This window comes from Antedon mediterranea, chromosome 10 (genome assembly GCF_964355755.1).
Source record: "Antedon mediterranea chromosome 10, ecAntMedi1.1, whole genome shotgun sequence".
NCBI classification, from domain to species: Eukaryota; Metazoa; Echinodermata; class Crinoidea; order Comatulida; family Antedonidae; genus Antedon; species Antedon mediterranea.
In genome coordinates this window covers 16,580,412-16,599,973 of record NC_092679.1, presented here as the reverse complement: position 1 = coordinate 16,599,973, position 19,562 = coordinate 16,580,412, and the positions used below count along the sequence as shown (strand labels likewise).

Sequence of the window (19,562 nt, the reverse complement as noted above, 5' to 3'; positions counted from 1 at the left end):
TAGAGGAGTTAGAGTATGTACAGTGTGGCTACATTCTTTGGTACAACAAAAAATACAATTTAGGCTTTACTCTACATTTGTGTCAGAATGTCAATTAGTTACCATAGAATTGCCCTTGTATAAAACATTGACATGACAGCAAAAAAGTGTTTAAAATAGTATAATGTTGTTTTATATAGTTATACTGTAATGCACTAATTCTTTCACCAATACTGCTACACAGATTATAATTACGTTTTAATTTTAAATATCAGCAAATATTATAATGTCAATTTCCACACATAACTCGCGTGGGCGGATGTATTGGTCTTTAGATTAGATGATTCTAGGTTTACAATACAATAATAGACAATGTGGAAATTCTACAGAAACAATATGTTAATTAGTTAGCTGTATGCACATATTCGTATATTCATAATAAATATTCCCATTTAATAAATATTATATGATGTGAAATAACTGAATGCACTTAATACATTTATCGTAATCCTCTGAGAATTGTTAAGTGTTGGCATAACAACGATCAGCAATATTTTTTATACACTAATTATAATATTGACAAATTATATCATACTCCATAAACTCATAATATCAGTCTGCACATGATTTTTGTTGGCTCTCCTACAATTATATAAAGGTCACCATCTTTACTACAGTATAACCTAACAATAACATACTTAAATGTAATAATTAATGATATTTTTACAGTAATACTTGTCCAAGTCTGTATTTATTGTCTTTTTTATGTTAGTCCACCAGTCAGCGTTTCGATTTTGTCTGTACGAGCTCAAGTAGTATACGTATGAAACGCCATATGTGCAAAAATATTTTTAAACTAATATTAAGTCAAAACTCTGTCTTGGTAAAATCTAGACTAAGTTACAGTATGTACAGTAATTACCAACCAGTTTTTTTATTACCTCACACATTTATTCCCAATTGTATATAAAAGTTAAGGACATAATTCAGCAGCATTAATTACAGTAAAAATACAGACATTTAATAATCACATTGTATTGTACTGTAGGCCTTTAATATGGTTTACCAGTAGGTGCTCTAATGACCCCCATCAACCATTATTAGCGTTGGTCTAACTGAACCCACACTAAAATCACATTAAATACCCATCTAACTATACACTGTACCCCTAGAGATAACACATTTTCCAAGAAACTAATAGCATACAGAACAGTAATTGTGCTAAGCAGCCTTCCACCAAGCTTAAATTTAATGCAAAAACTACCAAGAAAACTCTGGGTACCTGTATTAAGTATTGTTTTATTTCTTTCCCACCCATAGATCCTAACTAACCGCCATCCCTGGCCTACAGTACATCCTTGTCTTGCACAATAATGATACTTGTATCTTGACACAAGCACTGTACTTGAATTGTACAGTATACCTACGGTAATCGAATAATTGACACTTCCCTTGACAGAAGGTAGGTGTCATGGGTTATTGTGTGAATTTTATTACTGTTACTGTAGATGCAATTAAATAATTTATTTTATTTTATTTATTCAATTTTCTGCCATATACAAAACAAAGAAGACAAAACAAATATAAAAGGCAAGGACCAAATACCAAACAGGTGCTAAACACCTAGGTATACTATTTGGTCAACCCAGAACAGAGCACAGAAATAAACCAACAAAACAATACAATATGATAAGCATCTACAAGAAAGCGACCAACTGCACACATTTTCAATATCAAAATGTTGGGGTCTAGATAATACATTAAAAGTGATAACTGTAGCTAAATGAGACTCTGTGTAAAACAATAATTTCTAATTGTAATCTCTTTTCAGAATGATTTGAATGTTTACCTTTTTTTTTATATTCTTGCAAATGTACAAAATACCCTACCGCACACTTGTTTTTAATGTTTTTTGCACACAAAACAAATTTAAATAATAGAATGAAGCAAAACGTTTGCTGGCAAAATTTAGGTCATGGCCATCAGAATAAAATAATAAATTAAAATGAAATATGGTAAAATGCATTTTAAATTTTTCAGTGCATAATTAAAATTAATATCAATATACTATATTTTGACTGTACAGTATCTGTTTAATTTCATTTAGAAACTTAACATTAAATTATATCGTTATTGAATTGAGGATGCATCATCAATCATTATGACAGGTACTGTATCATATCATTACTGTACACATCATTATTGAAACCTACTTCATATTTTGGTGCTTTTCCAAATCCAGCTAATGTTTTCTGGATTGTAATTTTGAAAAAAAAAAAAGTAAATAGTTTTTAGACTAGGCATGGCCAGCCAAGTTCTGTAAATTAAACTTTTTGCATTCGCTTATTTGATATTTTGGTTATTCATTTCTCTCTAGTTAAATTTTGTACAACTATACTAAAGAGAGTAGTAAGACATAGATTTAACAGCCATGTCTTTTTTTAAAATAAAATAATGACTATTTTTCTGCAATCTGACAAATTGTTTTTACCATTAATGAAATATTTAGCCCCCGCCTCCAACATCTATAATGCTCGATTCGCCCCTGGTAGTCTAGATAAAAAATAATAATTTTGAGTCCTTTTACAACAAAACATGACCTGGAATAACTAGTTAACAGCAATTAGCCTTTAATATCCAGCAGCACACGATACATAATTCTGTATGATTGCATTACTGTATGAGTCACCAATAACAGAGTCATCTAAAAACGATCGTTTGAAGCGTACAAATGTAATTGCATTAATACACGATGATTTTACATGATATGAAAACTCCTAATATAAGGCTGAAATCAATACTTAGAATACAGTGCTCATTACTAATCTACTTTACTATTGTGCTTCTAAATATAGATTTCTTTACTCTTGTGCATTTAATCAAATTCAAAATGAATTTTAAATATATTTATCACAGAATCAAATTCTTTGAATATTGTCCTGGCTTTAGCACAGCACACGGGAAACCATGTAATGATGATTCGGTTCACTTTTTGGTTTTTTCTCTCTTCCTTGATTATTTTATTTTGTATCTCCATAGAGATAAAGCCACTGATACCCAAAACATGTCATTTTTTCAGTAATTTTGATTTAAATACAGTACTATAGTGAAAAACATGTATTATTATTTAAATACAGTACTATAGTGAAAAACATGTATTATTATTTTCCTCTACTGTATGAAATATCTTATAACAGAGAAGCAACATAATTACTACCGGATTCACAATTGCAATATTTCATTTCATTAGTATGTATAATAGTAGTAACGGATTCATACAAACAATTTAATTGTACATTTTTGCTATTTATTCATTAAACTACTGTATCAGACAAATGCAAAGTACAACCTATACTTACTACTACTACTTGTACTTGAATACTGTAAAATACAGTACTACAGTATATTAGGACTTGGTACAGTAGGGCTTGGTAGGACCCATTTAAGTGGTCTGCAGACCAAATATTCTCATTCCCTGATTTGAATTGAGCATTAACCAATAATTTCTACCTTTATTTATTGTACAATAATCTCATTGTAATGTTTTTTCTATTTTGTTAATAGTAGTAGCCTCTGCTTAAAGATGTATTGTCCCTTTGACTAAATTTTCCAAAAAAAAAAAAAAAGATTTCTTAAAAAAGTTGGTAATTTTAAAGTATCAAAATAGTTCTTAACTTTCACCAAAAATTTGTCGAAAAAAAATCATTTAACTGAAATACAGACATTTTTTTGTTCAAAAAATAACTTTAATATTACTTTGATATGGCCAATTTAAATTTAGAATATTTTCACCTTAATTTGTTTGTGTTTCAAGGGACAATACATCTTTAAAGTGTACTTCTAGACTATTGTATTGTGACCACCATCTACATTTATAATATTTAATGATTTTTAAAGAAAATTATATAAATCATTATTTGTGGAAAACTAATAAACAACAACAATAACCTGTACTGTAAAGAACTAAAATTCTATGACTGTTTACAATCATATTTTGGATTGAAACAGGAAATAGATCAAACCCAAATAAAATCCTTTAAAATAATAAACTAAGGATGTGATGTCTGAGGCTTTACATTAACCATGGAGGTATTATACCTCCATGCATTAACCTTGTAATTACGAGTGAATAAACAACAAAATAGATAATAAAAACTGAGTTGTATTGTTTAATAATAGGAGAAAAAAAGAAATAAACCTTTTATTTCTAGGACAATCACTTTATAAAAAAATTAATTTTTATTAATCATTACTAAAACTACATAAATTCTAACTTGTCAAGCGGAGAAACAAACTCACAACTCCGGGTCTACAACCACAACCAGCCAAGTCAAACAATTTGGACCGTAATTAAACTTTGAATTGTTATTGTTGTGAAAACATACTAAATAATGAATGGAGGTTGTATTGTATATTCGCAAATACAGTACATTAAAGGTAAAGGTAAAGGTATTCATACTGTATTTGTCCTCAAGCTTAACTGGAAACTGAGGAAATTCGGATTAGGCCCTCCACGGACCCACGGCAGCCAGCAGTGCAGCGCCTACCAGATTAGCACACCGGGAGACGATCCCCTACTCTTTTCGAATAGTGTACCAAGTTCTTTAACGTGCACTGTTAAGTACACGGGACCAACGGCTTTACATCCCATCCGAAGGACGAGGCAATGAGAGTAAAGCATCTTGCCTAAGGATGCAATTAGTATGGTACAGATAACCTCGAACCCATGCCTATCACATGCTAGTCCGATATTACCATTAGTTTGCTAAATTTCATTTTAACTTGAAACCAAATTATAATAGAAAATCCAACGAATTTAATCATTCCAACAAAGTAAAAAGAAAACTATGACATTCATATAAGTTAAAAGACTATATTTAATAAACACAAGTGTCTACAACAATTAGAACTCTAGGATCTTATATACCCAGTTAGCAAGTTAGTCAGATTAATTACTAGGCCTACAGTAGTAGTAGGCTATAATACTGTATCTAAAATTAAATTAATTAAATAATTATGTTTCTTTATTAAGAAATTATAATCTTTATTTATTTACGTTTTATAGTTTGTGGTAATTAACACAACTAATATTACACAAAGAAACAAAAATATGGATGTATCAACAATTTTTTTATGTAAAAATGTTTATTTTATTTGAACTTTCATATAATGTAATCAATGGTGTTTTTGCAATACATTTATTAACTTTTATTAAATTAATAAAACGGATCGATCCTAATAAAACTATTATGGCTATTCAAATAATACATTTAAAAAGTTTTTGTAAGAACCTGGATTGGTTAGGAAAAGTGCATCACCTCCTTAGCCAAGCAAACAATCATATAAGAAATATTCTTCCTCAATCTTTTATTAATATATTCAAACAAATGATACATATAAAGAATGATGCATACAGTAGTAAAAGGTTCAAGACAATAGAGCAATTGTTACTATTTTGTTACATACTGTATTTAATAATTCCAATTATAATAAATTGTTCTTTCATTTTTTCTTGAATTTTTTGTTGCTTTTTTGTCCTTTTATTTTCCTGAGGTTTGATCTCTCCCTCTTTAGTTTCATCATCGACTTTACGTCTTTTCCTCTCATCCATTTATCACGCCTCTCTTCCCAATCAAGCTGCTTAGCACCTGAAAACAAATGATTTTAATTTGAGAACCAAAAAAAACCCTAAAACATAGTTTCTGATTTACCCAAACTGTTAAGGTTTGCCATAAAAGTGACCACCCATCACACATTCCAAAAAATATGCCCAGGGAGGGTGGGGTGGGAAAGACAGGATCTGCGGCAGTACCCTGTGAGTTTTAAATGAGTATTTGTAAGGTGCATTTCAAGAGAGCAAAATAAGAATATATATACTATTTGGAGGCCAAGGGCAAATAAATAATGTAGAAAATCAAAATAGATTTCAGTGGAAATGTTTACAATTCAGGTTTGCTTAGACAATTAATTTGCGTTACTTACTGGCTTTGTCACGATTGATTAAAGCATGTGTTCCAACGGCATTCCTCTTTGATCCAACATTTTCATCCATAAGCATTGAAAACTAAAATAACAGAAGATACATGTCACAAAAGAAAAGTAAAGTTTCTGGCCTACAAATGAAGAAAAAAAATAACATTGGAATGCTAACGATCCTACTAAACATCACACGCCTGACAATGCTATACAGAATTATAAAACCCGCAGCAGGATAGTGTTAGGTTTAGACACATGTGGTACTATTATATATAGCATTGGTTGGCATGTGGTGCGGGTGGTGTTTAGTTATGATGGAAATGATGGGAATAAGGTTACTGTTAGGTCAGGCTTTTCAGGCTATCACAATGTGATACACATTATGACACTGTATTACAGAATTTGCAATGATACTGGACAAAGTATACAGTAATGAGAAACAGCGACATTAGATCATGGTGCTAAAATGATTAATATTATGGCAAATGTTACTAACCTCTTCAACAACCGATGTGACATCATTTCCTGTTCTGGATTTTTTCGACACATTACTTTCAGAATCAGTTTTTCGTTTCTTAGCTTTACTGGACGCTTTCTTGTCCTTTAAACCTTTCTTGTCTTTATTTGCGCTACTTTTCCCTCCCTTTCTACTATCAAGTGCAAATTCTTCATCTATTTAAAAAATATAGAAAATTAGTTTATTAAATTTATGTATTGTTTATTATTATTATGTATTTTTTCTATATTGTATTTTATATTGTATAGATTTTTTTTTGTTTTTTGTTTATATATTTAGGCAAATTGCCTAGGATATCGATCTTACCATCTTCAGACATATCAAATGCTTCTTCATCAAAATTATCATTCTCAATTTTAAAATCATCTGCATCAAAATCATCACTTAAATCATCATCAATATCTGGATTATCACTGAAATCATCGTCAATATCTGGATTGTCTAAATCTTCTGAAAAATCTGATTCGTCCGAATCTGTTTGATGTTTCTTTTTGCTGCTTTTTGATTTATGAAAATCTCTGCAAAAAATTGAACGCTTAATTTAATAATTGAAAAAAGCTTAAAAAAGATATTATGTGCCTTTTCTCTTAAGTTTTATTTAGGAACATTTAGTAGGATTAAATAACTTGGGTACATATTTATAGTCTCACAAATCGGATATACTGTGTTGACTTACCCAGCAAAATCTATGTCATAATCCATTTCGCCACTCTCAAGTTCATCTAGAGTTCAATAGAGTAAAAACAATTAATTTGCTTGGTAAACAGATTTTAATTTGAACTCATAACATTTTCTTGCATAAACAAGCAAATAAAATATAAATTGCAAACATTTAATTACAAATTAACTACAGTAGAACCCATCCTTTGGGACACCTCTATTCAGGGAAACTTACTTATGATATGAACAAGGAAAAATATAAGTTTCAGAACTGTGGCAGTCCCTATTCAGGGGGCACCCTCTATTCACTCCTATTCAAAGGAGGCCCTTATTCAGGGGACACCCTCTATTCACTCATATTCAAAGGAGACCACTATTCCATATTCATTATCAATTTGTTATTTTACTGTTTTTACAAGTTTTAAAGAATTTTGTATGCATGTTTTAACCTTTTATTTTCTATAAACAGGACTATATTTAAAACAGGTGCTACCTGATACCTGATGTTCTTATCCTGTATAAATATGTTTTAAATAAAATAAATTTTAAAAATTCACTCTCTCCCCTATTCAGGGGACACCTTCTATTCACTCTTATTCAAATGAGACCTCTATTCAGGGGACACCCTTTATTCACTCTTATTCAAAGAAGACCCCTATTCAGGGGAGACTCCTATTCAAAGATAACCCCTATTTAGGGGGCATCCTCTATTCACTCCGATTCAAAAGAGACTCCTATTCAAAGATGACCCCTATCTAGGGGTTACCCTCTATTCACTCCTATTCAAAGGAGACTCCTACTCAAAGAAGATCCCTATTCAGGGGAAACCTACTATTCACTCCTATTCAAAGGAGACTCCTATTCAAAGGATGACACACAAGATCACACTTACCAAGGCATTTCTCAAACTCATCATCACTGACACTTGAGGCGTCAGAGTCCATGTCGTCAACTACCTTCGCCTTCTTTTTGGTAAATTTCTTATTCTTCAGCTCAAAGTACCTATTAGAAATATGATCACAATGCAACAGTTAGGAAATATTTGACATTGTAGCATTATACTGTACATAGTATGTAAGTAATATGGTAGTGATATGACATCACCATGTCCATATTTGGGACACATCACATTCTGTTTGAAAACATAAAGTTTGATAGTGTAGACAGAGCTTTAGCTAAGTGAAGCAATCCTGGACCAGGCCATGCTATCAGTTGTTTTGATGACTTATATAGATGACTTACTTATAGAAAAAAAGCTCATCCATCGGAATACTGTTCTCATCTTTATCTAGAAACTCTTTACTATTGACAGCAAGTCGTCTGATTTCAGGGGCTACATAAACACGAGGCTGCATGACAGATACTCTTTCTGAGGGAAAAAAAACAATTTAAAATCAATTAAATTTAAAAGAATTATATTATCTTTTTTTTCACTTTTATATCTATAATTTATGTACAGAACATTGTGTGTGTTTTGGAATTGAGTTTCTTATTCTTTGCACCTCTATGTAGAAACTTTCCCATGAAACTAACATGGGGCAATATATGTTATATTAACACTATGGCAATACAGGGGACACCTCTATTATGGGGGTTCTGAAGGTGTCCCCCTGCAAGGGGTTCTACAAAAGATATTATTACCATTGTTTTGTACACTTCTGCCTATAATAAATAATAAATTATGCAAATAATATCAACGTACCTGTTTCTTTTGTCTTTGGATTACGGTAGACAAATCTGTCCAGGAATCGGATGAGCGTAAAATCTTGAAGGGGATTCCCCATATAGACAATAGGATCACCAGCTAGCAAATGCGTTGCAAATAACGATACCGTTGGGTGAAAATGTTCTGAAAGCTAATATATATATATATAAAATATTATTAACATAAATACATGGTTCTTTCAGTATATTAATGACAATTAAGCAGTGTACAGTGGCACAGTAGTTTGAGGTTTTACATGATTGCTTTTTCATCAAAGGTTCTTGGTTCAATCAGGCACAACAAGGCAACCTAACAGGATGCATAGCTTCGGAGATCAAAGGGTTTATCTGTGACTAGGACGTGATCAGTTCCACGCCCCTTAACATACACTACACGCCGCGGAGAATATGTACATAGTAGAGTACTGTGGGTATTAGTCACAGCCAGGCATAAGATCAAAGTTCCTATCTTGGCAAGGCGAGCTCAGTGTCCTGTTGTTGGGATTGTCTTGATCAGAATAAATACCAATATGTATTCACAGACAAACATATAATAGGGACTAAACAGTCTGTGAACAGTCTCTGAATAAGAACCTCTACTAAGGAGACATCTTCAGGACCAAAAATATTGTCCCTAAATAGGGGTTTTTTAGTATAACGAAACTTAAAGCTATTATGCTATTAGTTTTTAAAATATAACTGTACCTTTCTCAGTTCCCAGTATACACAATTCTCAGAACCAGTAAACAATGGATTTCTTGCTAAAGGGTCATAAGTTGTCTTCAACCCTGTCAGTAATAATAAATCAGTTTTAAGTGCAAAAATAAATAAATGGTAAATAATAAAACAGCTACTTAGGGACTAATTTCTCTTTATATAAATACAATATAATTTGCAGTACACCATGTGTTTCTAAAGCTCTGTCTACACTATGAAACTAGTTTGAGAAAAAAAGTTTGATGTGCCCAAATATGGTAGTGATATGCCCAAATATGGTAGTGATATGCTCAAATATGTTAGTGATATGACATCATGAATGGGCAAAAATTTGAGAACTTTTTATATTTTTTTTACAGTACCTTTGTTTTTTGGTTTAGTATCCTTGTGAATCCAGGAATGTTTTTCTCCAGTATTTGATGAATTCATGGCGACACTATCTGATAATGCTTCCTTAGCTTTATCTTCATCTGTACTGCCATCATCTACATCATGAAAATGTTCTTCTTCATCATCAGAATCCTGTAAGAAAAGCGATAGTCTGTTATACAGTTCCAGAGTATATATAAACAAGACATTTCTAAAGGTCTATCTACACTATCAAACTTGATTGACAAAAAAAGTGTGATGTGCCCAAATATGGTAGTGATATGACATCATCGTGTCCATATATACCACATCACATTTTGTTAAGTTTGAGAGTGTAGACAGAGCTTAACACATAAAGGAATTTCAGCTAAAGCTGGTAATAATTATCTCCACCCACACCATCCCCACCCTCTTCCAACTACACCTACCCCCTCCGAATGTCCTCAATCAAAATTATTTACCAACAGCTGAAATGACTGAACATTTATTGGTACATCCTGTAGCTACATGTTTTTAATCCCTAAAATTTGTGAACATCGCTGCAGACATCCCAAGACAAAACTGACCCTTACATTATGTGGTTGTGTAGTATATTAACTATTGGAAAAGTAACCTACCACAATTTTTTCTACTATACTTTTCAATTGCGGCCTTGACTGAATGACTTCTGATATAAGGAACAGCATTGCACAGATGGCAGGAGGCTGCTGCTCACAGCTGATCTGAAGGAGTCTCTTTATGAATGCCTAGCAAAAAAAAAAGGTGTAAAAAGTTAATAACATACATGGGTATTCCACGGCTGGTTTCCATAACACTATGCACGATACTAGTGTAAAAACAGAATATTTCACTGGAAAAGATTGTATGTTTAAGAAAGGGATTTGTTGAGGCAATGGGAGGCTTCCATTCACACCTGAATTTTAATATCTTCTACCCTGATGCAGGAATTAATATCAATATCATCAGAGAGACATAGCATACACAGTACAATAGAACCATCCTTTGGGACAGCACTATTCAGGATACATCTATTAATGATTGTTTTAACAATACGGCCAATAAAGGGGACACATACCCATAATGATTCAACACTATGGGCAACCTCTATTAGTCAACCCTTTTTTGTGTCCCAAAGGTGTCCCTTTAATATAGATTCTACATTTAGATGTAGTTTCACTTACTTTTATTCTCTTGACAACAACATCACCTTTCAATGACTGGTATAACAAATTTAAAAACATTGATAGTTTTGGAGATTGCTTTAAAGATGGGTCTAAAAGCTTTTTGAAAAGTGCACTATAGTAACGATCTGATGTTGATTGCCTGAAAACAATTTATAAAATGTTATTTATTATTTAAATATTTATCTTGTAATTTAGAATACAGTTGTTTTGTTATCAGTGTACTTATTTTACTATTGTAAAACCTGAAAAAGAAGCTGATTTGAGGTTTTACAATATAGTATTTATTTATTCATTTTAGCTCTATTTTCCTTCTTATAACAAGTTAATTTTGTGATGAAAACTCTTTAATGAAATTGTTTCTAAATATGCCGGCTTGTGCAGTATCAAAGGGGACAGCAGATAATCAAATTAAAAACACAAATGTCTTCACCGTTAAATTAATATAATATATTAATAATAATCTATAGGTGAAACTTGAAATATTAGCTATTATGTGCATATAATAGGAGGCAATGAGAGTAAAGCATCTTGCCTAAAGGATGCAATCAGTATGGTACAGATAGGCTCTAACCCATGCCTATCACATGCTAGTCCAATATTATCATACATCACCACCCTCTGGTATATACAGCACCTGCAGCTATTCTCAGAGGGTATCTCATCCAGAATGCAACCGGGCCAAACGTTGCTTAACTTCAGTGATCTGAAGAGAACCGTTGTATGGCTGTATTATAAGGATAGTGAATCTGAAGATCTGAATGTTTACCGTGAACTCATGACTTGATGCAGCAGCATGAGACACTGTACTGACGTGCTGAAAGGTGACGTGTGCACCATCTTAAACAGCATGTCTGTCTGCTCATCCAACTTGTCATCTTCAACTAAACAAAACATAAATTCAAAAAACAAAGTAACATTTATGCTGGATGAATTTGAGTTGAGTGGTCGAGCAGTCAAGGCCAAAAATCATTTAAAGGACCATTTTATTCTTGATTTGAAATTTATTTAGAGAGGGTAACACTTCCAGCTGAACCTGCAGGCAAGCTGATCCAGGGGCCCTCTGGTGGTAAGAAACAGTCTTCTTGAATAACTAGTTAAAAATTCAGGTTTAGTGTACACTTACCTAATTCACCATTCACACTTACCCTAAGGGAAATACTTAAATATTTATTGAGTTAAATGAAATACTTAATATTTAAGGGAAATATCTCACTTAAGTGTGATTGGTGAATATAACCACAGGCTTGTGTGCACATTTTTGTTTCAATTTTTCGGAAGAAACACTAACTTACTCTTAGCATAATGGTATGCTCTGTTCACACCTGTGAGTACAGCACTTATCATTTTATGATCGACTTTCTTCTTTTTTGTACAAGCCTACAAACATTGGTTATAAAAGAAACTGTTTATATATGACTTCACATTAGGCAAAATGAGTTTGTCTGCCATTCTTTTTATCACAAAATTATTTATTATGCGATTCTTTGACTTGGCTAGCTACAGTAAAAGAAATATTTATTTATTTGTTGTCTTTTAACCAATCACAAAAATGCTAAAGCTCTGTCTACACTGTCGAAGTAGTCTGACAACAAATATGATGTGCCCAAATACGGTAGTGATATGCCCAAATAGGGTAGTGATATGACATCATCACGTCCATATATGGGCACATTACATTTTTTTGTCACATAAAGTGGGGTAGTGTAGACAGAGCTTCAAAGAATAACATAGTTCTTGTCAAAATCAAACCTTACCTTGAAAAAAGAAAAGTATATGACCATTAACCTAGTTGCTAAATCTTCTTCATCATGACTTAAAATAACTTGATTCATAAAACATATACCAAAATACCTAGACAGACATGGAAAATAAATTTAATTTAAATATTAAATTGCATTATTATAGAGTGAGCTGTTAGATAAATCATGAATGATTCCACTGAACTTTCGAGTTAAAATAACGATTGTGAGGCATTTCGAGAAACTATTCTGATCATCAGAACAGAAAACAGAGTACTTATATACCAATAGGAAAGGTTGTATGTAAATGAGGAAGTAATTAGCATGATAAAACAACAAGGAACGTAGGCGTAAAACAATCATATGGCAAGCATGACATCCAAGTATGTTTGTTCAAGGAAGGTTTACTTCACATGATGTGGAGGGCTTCCTTGACCTCATGTTTGAAAGCGGAATCTGCAGAATCAAGAACGGTGAAGCATTCCGCATTAGCGAGGGCCTTACAGTCAGCTGTGTATTTTGACGAATTAGCTAAAAAAAAGCAGCTATGAAAGCGACCCAACCAAAAGCATTTAAGATTCACTGCTCAGCACATACAGTAGCTTTCGATAACATAATGTAAACGACCCCTGTGAGTTTATGCAAATGAGCTTAATTTTGAATGGAGAATATGGCCTCTGGGGAATATCTGACCACATTCAGTTTAGTTGCAGAAATCCTAAAATCTAATGAGCCCATACATTTCACAGTGATACTTACTGAGCTTTGGCACTAATGTTAGGTCTGTACAGCATTCTTTCAATTTCTTGAATAACAATTCCTTTCATGCTTGGATGTATTGAAACTGAATATAGAACAAAACAAATATTTCAAAATGTATGGTTAAGGATCCTGAGCTTTAGAGATCAAAGGATTTATCTGTGGCTCCGCCACAATCAGTTCCTCCTTGCCCCTTAACAGACACTGCGGAACATAGTACAGTACTGTTGGTATTTGTCGCAGCCAGACATACAATAAAAGAACTGTTACGAGTTCCTATCTTGACAAGGCGGGCCCAATGTCTTGTTGTTAGACTGCTTTGGTTAGACAAGGTTTATTTTCATTGTCTATTATTTAAATAAGCCTTCTTCATCCATTAACTCAAAGCGATCTAGGCTCAATAGATGTTTATCTTTATCCCATTGCAGCATAAACGCAGTCAAAAGGCCAACTTATTTGTGCCTAATAACTCTCATTTACATGCACATAGAGAAACGTAGTAGGCCTAGAAATCCATACACATGAACAAATGATGTTCACTTACCAACTTGCTGCAACAGGTAGACCGCTTTGGATGCGACCTTTGATTCTGGATCTCCGACCTTATTTACAAGTTTTCCAAGTAACACCTTTCAAAGAAATGTCAAAGGTCAAAATACAGTTAGTTTCACTTCATATATTAGAAGTGTCAACAACCTTGCATTGCAAATTAAATTATAAACTTTTTTAAACTATTCAATAGAACTATATTTAATGTGCAATAGAACTAATGCTGAAGGAAATTAACCAATCAAATGTCATGGACAGGCATAATCAATTAACTGGTATGAAACCTACCTGTTCTTGCTCTGGATTACCAACCAACAGTTCTTTCATTGTGCTAAGTGCTTTGGTCTTTACTGCTTGTACAGTGTCTTGACAAAGGGTCTTTGGAAAAATTGCAATAACAAATTATTTATCATATCATTGTTTATTTGGTGCTTTTTAATATTTACATAAGTAAAAAGAAACTGAAATTTGGGGAGACCAGCGTCAATCTACATGGACTAAATCATTGTATTCGATTCTGTTTAAAAAATAAAACATCAAAACATACAGTTAAAAATCAAGGAGGGGGGGTGGGAGAGAATAAAACGTTACAGTGAGTTAAAATCAATATAAACATTTAAAAGAAAATAGGATGGGCTTTCTAGGACTGCAGCAATTCAAGATTTGTATGCATACCCTACATATAAAAAGAATAATGACAATAAAAACATGCAATGATGTTATATCACATTATTTTGTCAACTAGTTTGATAGTCTAGACAAGGCTTTAGGTTGTTCTGTAGTGCATAGTGATTTCATAATTTTAACCAATTTTTTTTCTTCTTAATTCCAAATCTACCAACCTCTAATGTCTTCACAAACTCTGAGTAGCGTTTCTTCACAGCATCCTCAAAGTACCACATCAGCAGCCTTTTGTCTCGTTTTTCTTTGCTTTTACCACATATTGCAGTCAGCTGATCAAATGGATGCTGCCAATGAAAATAATCAGAATTAAAAGGATTATGTGGGCTAATGTGAAGAAAGTTTGACACATATGCAGTAGGTATATTTTACCTTAAGTTATGTCTAAATTTTAAAGATGTATTGTCCCCCAAAAACATGAAATTAATAAATAATTAATTAAATAAGACTTTGAATATGTTATTTTGTAGTTTTAATAAAGTAATTCACTTCCATAGAAAAAACCACAAAAAAAAAAATTATGTTTTCACTTATAAAATGATAAAATAAATGGTTAAATTTAACCAAAAACCAATTGGCTGGCAGCCAATTTGACCATTTTTAGCTTTAATTTACAGTTTTTTCAGGTAAATAAATGTTTTTTTGATTCAATTTGTTGTCAAAGTGGATAAACATTATGTTACATTAAAATGGCATATTCACCAAAAATGTTTTTAAGAATTATTTTTCAGGGGGACATTACATCTTTAACTAATAAATATATATTATAAATTCAACTTTATTTAATAATTGAATCTCAAATCAAAACACAATATTTCATTATTAATACTATTGATAGATACAAGAAAAAAAAATAGAAACAATTTTCAAAACATAATAAAACATTTGGAACACCAAATCTAATGCTCTTTCTAGACTATCAAACTAGTTACTATGACAAAAAAGGTGTGATGTGGTCAAATATGGTATGACAATCATCATGTCCATATATATACTTCACATAAGGTTTGATAGTGTAGACAAAGCTTAAGCTTCGCTGCATAAATGTGACCAAGCCATGTGTACAGTAAAGGAAATAAAGAATGTGTTTATTAGGCATACAAACCTGTGAAAATAACTTCAGTTTTTTGTCCTCAATAAGGAGCTCTGACATCCAAAGCTCCTTGAGATTTTCCAGTGCAGTTAGAGCCTCTCTTCTGCCTTTCTTATTCACCATTTGCAGTAAAGAGTCTAGGCTTGACAGGTTATGGAGGGCACAGTCCTGTATCTGTAGAGTAAGAGCAGCAACCTTGTCTGCAAGTACACCAGCTGATATCACAGTGTTCATCCATTGCATCTTAGAGCTGTTACCAGAATCTTTTCCTAAAAATTAAATAAAATAATTTCTTACATTTCACTCAGTCATAATGGAACCACTGCATAATAGAGCCTTCCAGTCTCCGGGTCCAGGGTTCAATCCTGGCCTAGTGTCAGGGTTCAATACTGGCCTAGTGTCAGGGATCAATCAATCTTGGCCTAGTGTCAGGGTTCAATACTGGCCTATTGTGAGGGTTCAATACTGGCCTAGTGTCAGAGTTCAATCCTCACAACTCTTTTAACTCCACTCTCTAAGCCTAAAACTGAGTTTATAAGCACGATTATAATTTATCCATCTTGTAATTCACTTTTAAATGTGTATGAAATTAATACAAATAATAGTCTTCTACTCTAACTCAATCTAAATTAAGATTGAAAGGTGCCATCTATGAGAATTGTGTCTACTGATTGTGAGATAGTGGGTTCTTTATGCAAGACACTTTATTTGCATTTTCCCTGGTGTACAAATGAGTACCTGGAAAGGTCAAGACACAACTTTGTAGGATAATAATACGTACACACTTTACAGGTTTCCAATTAGGCGCTTTATAAAGGATATTATAATTGATGTACTAGGGACTGATTTGTATGCAGACAAAATAACTGGCTGTCATAATGGCAGATAGGAAAAAATGGAGGAATCTAGTCATATAAGTTTAAGTATGTCTTGGCCCAAGTTTCGTTTATTTTTCCACTCTTCAAACAAATGTTAAAAAAAAAAGATAGTATACAGTATATATGAGTGGATAGAGGTCACAGTAAGTAAGTATAACGTATATTATTGTTATTAAATAACATTCCATTGGGGTTAACATGCAACACCAGATATTAATCTTTTGATCTCCATCTCTTGAAACCTGCATTTAGCTTGTTTTAATCATGGACCTATAGGAAAATATTTACATACTTTGCTTGTAAAGTTCCACTTCATTAGCATACAATTTAGCAGCATGGGTCTGGAAAACTTTCAGTGCTTCATCGTTGATCTGCTTAAATTTCAATGGATCCTCATTAAACTGTTAAAATAATTAAAACCGTTATCACTATAATATGTATTCCAAAAACCAGACAGTTAATAGTGTCATTGGAAAATTGACCTGTTAACATCAGACCCTTAAGTCTACCAATATTCCAATCGTAACGACTCTCGATTGTTTTGGATATAACAAAAAAACATTCAGATATTGTATATTAACTTACCAGGGCCGTGGACAGGATCCAACAATGCGGGTTCGGACACGAGTATTTGAGGCACAGGCCCCCGGCAGGATGGATCTGGAAATGGGTTTAGTTTGCCAGAAAAAGTGATAATAGCCTACTTTTTCCGCCAGTAAAATACATGCACTTCTACACATGTTAAAGGTGATAAATGCATTGATCTTACCCTATTTTCATACCATTTACTACCAGGCTTGAATAGATAAGATTTGTAAGTAGGCGACTGCGTTAGTTTCTTCAATAAATCTGGTTTTATTATGAATTTGTTTATTTTTTGCTCGTGTGTATTCTTCTTGGTTGTTGGCGTTACTTTCTGTTCTTTTGTTTTTTTACTTAAAATGAAAAAAAAAATATTTACTCAAACGATTAAAATTAAAAATGAATAATTATGTATAAATGATGACAAAACAAAATTATTTTTTTTCAAATAAATTAAAATAAAGAGGAAAATTGATTGATTAATGAAACTAAAACTGTGTAGTGTAACTTATATTCTTTTAGAATTTTTTTTTTAATATTTATCTTTGCAGTGTCATATTTTTTTTATTTGATTTTTATTATGTAATAATAAATATACTATAAACAAATGAATGTCTATTCAAGATTCAAGAAATTTTATTTGTCCATAAAAATGAAAATTCACTTTGCTTGGTAGATTAAAACAACAATATTGCAACAATTTAAAAACGTGCAGTATTATAACAGATTAAAAATACAAGATAAAAAGTTATATAGGGATACTTTGAGTACATAATGCACTTTTCAATTGTATGACCCACTATACGACCCCCGGGAGAGGTGCGTCATGGGTGCGTCATTTACAAATAATTACTGACGCAGGGGTGCGTCAAAAAACCTAGATGGTACGTCGCATCAATGAACAAGGTGTGTCAATGACCGTCACTTTACCACCCACCATATCATAAACAACATGGTCACAGTGCGTCAAAATGGGTGCGTCATGGTCACCTAAAGGTAAGTCACCTTTTTGACGCACGGGTGCGTCATGGTATTCAAAAGTATGACGTACATCGGACAAATGACGCACCTCTCCCGGGGGTCGTATAGTGGGTCATGCAATTGACAAGTGCATAAACATCGGAAACATGTAAATAATAATTAGAAATTGTAAATTCGTTTTTTTTCTTAATATTCTGTAAAATGCTGTGCAATATTTATGCATAAAAACATGATTAATAATTTTGGTGTAAGTCACAAACGAGAACAATGATGACAAATGAAAAATATTTTAATTAGCTGATAATATTCAGATGTTTAAAGAGTAATTCAATACCCCAGCATTTTGGTATAATTCATGAATAATATATCTAATATTAATATAGACAAACCTTTTGATATCTTTTGACTTTTTTATACCCAAACTATTAAGGAATGCAGCAACTTCTTGTTGACTAATCTCTGTTCCATCATCTTTGAGCTCTAACTCTTCCTTCAACGGGTCATCTTCAACATCTTTTAATAAATTATAGTCTTCCTGAAAAAAAAAAAAGATTTACATATTCAATTTAAAGCAAGTAAGGGTATTATTAAATTAATATTAAATTTTACGAATTACAGGGCAATTGTTATCATTTTCATTATCAATATGATCAGTCGTGCAGTTTTTGTGATATTCACAAATATTGAATTTGGGACGAAATGACCTGCATCTCCACAACTTGCATTTTCACACACATTCCTCGTCTCAGATCACACGGCTCAGATAGTCACTCCAGCAGCTAGCTATGGCAGGCCTAGCCTTGCTTCATAAAATAGTCAAACAATACTTTACTTCGTCTCCGCCAAGTTCTTGAACAAGGTTCACATCAAACTTGTCATTTTGTTCTTTCTCATCAATATTTCCTTGTACTACATCTTTGGGTATTTTTGCCTCATTTTTTACTTCAAATTTGTGTTTTCTTTTACCAACTTTACGTCCCATTTTTCACGTGTATCGGTCTTCTTGATTGATGTGTGTAAAAGTCTATTTAAACGGAATTGATCTGATTCTTTTAGTATAAATAAGTAGCGAAATCACATGAAACCTGAGTGTATATAGACAATCACCATACTGCAATTTAAAATCCAAAACAAGGGCCGGGAGGTACAATTTTACAAACATAGTATATGTTTAGCAGTTTAATATATAAAGAG

General features: G+C 32.5%; 1 protein-coding gene across 1 annotated transcript; it reads right to left on the bottom strand.

Annotated features, from left to right (window-relative positions):
- Positions 1–5,102: 5,102 nt before the first annotated feature.
- LOC140060716 (CCAAT/enhancer-binding protein zeta-like) lies at positions 5,103–19,366 on the bottom strand. Its single transcript, XM_072107035.1, has 24 exons — positions 19,201–19,366; positions 18,758–18,903; positions 17,575–17,740; positions 17,098–17,206; positions 15,940–16,196; positions 14,996–15,121; positions 14,442–14,531; positions 14,149–14,233; positions 13,605–13,689; positions 12,861–12,957; positions 12,399–12,483; positions 11,873–11,987; positions 11,104–11,245; positions 10,540–10,668; positions 9,916–10,075; positions 9,542–9,624; positions 8,835–8,988; positions 8,375–8,501; positions 8,025–8,134; positions 7,149–7,194; positions 6,779–6,990; positions 6,452–6,627; positions 5,962–6,043; positions 5,103–5,627 (listed from the first exon to the last, which is right to left on the bottom strand). The coding sequence occupies exons 1-24, from the start codon at positions 19,348–19,350 to the stop codon at positions 5,482–5,484; spliced, it is 3,078 nt and encodes a 1,025-aa protein (XP_071963136.1). The 5' UTR covers positions 19,351–19,366; the 3' UTR covers positions 5,103–5,481.
- Positions 19,367–19,562: the final 196 nt, after the last annotated feature.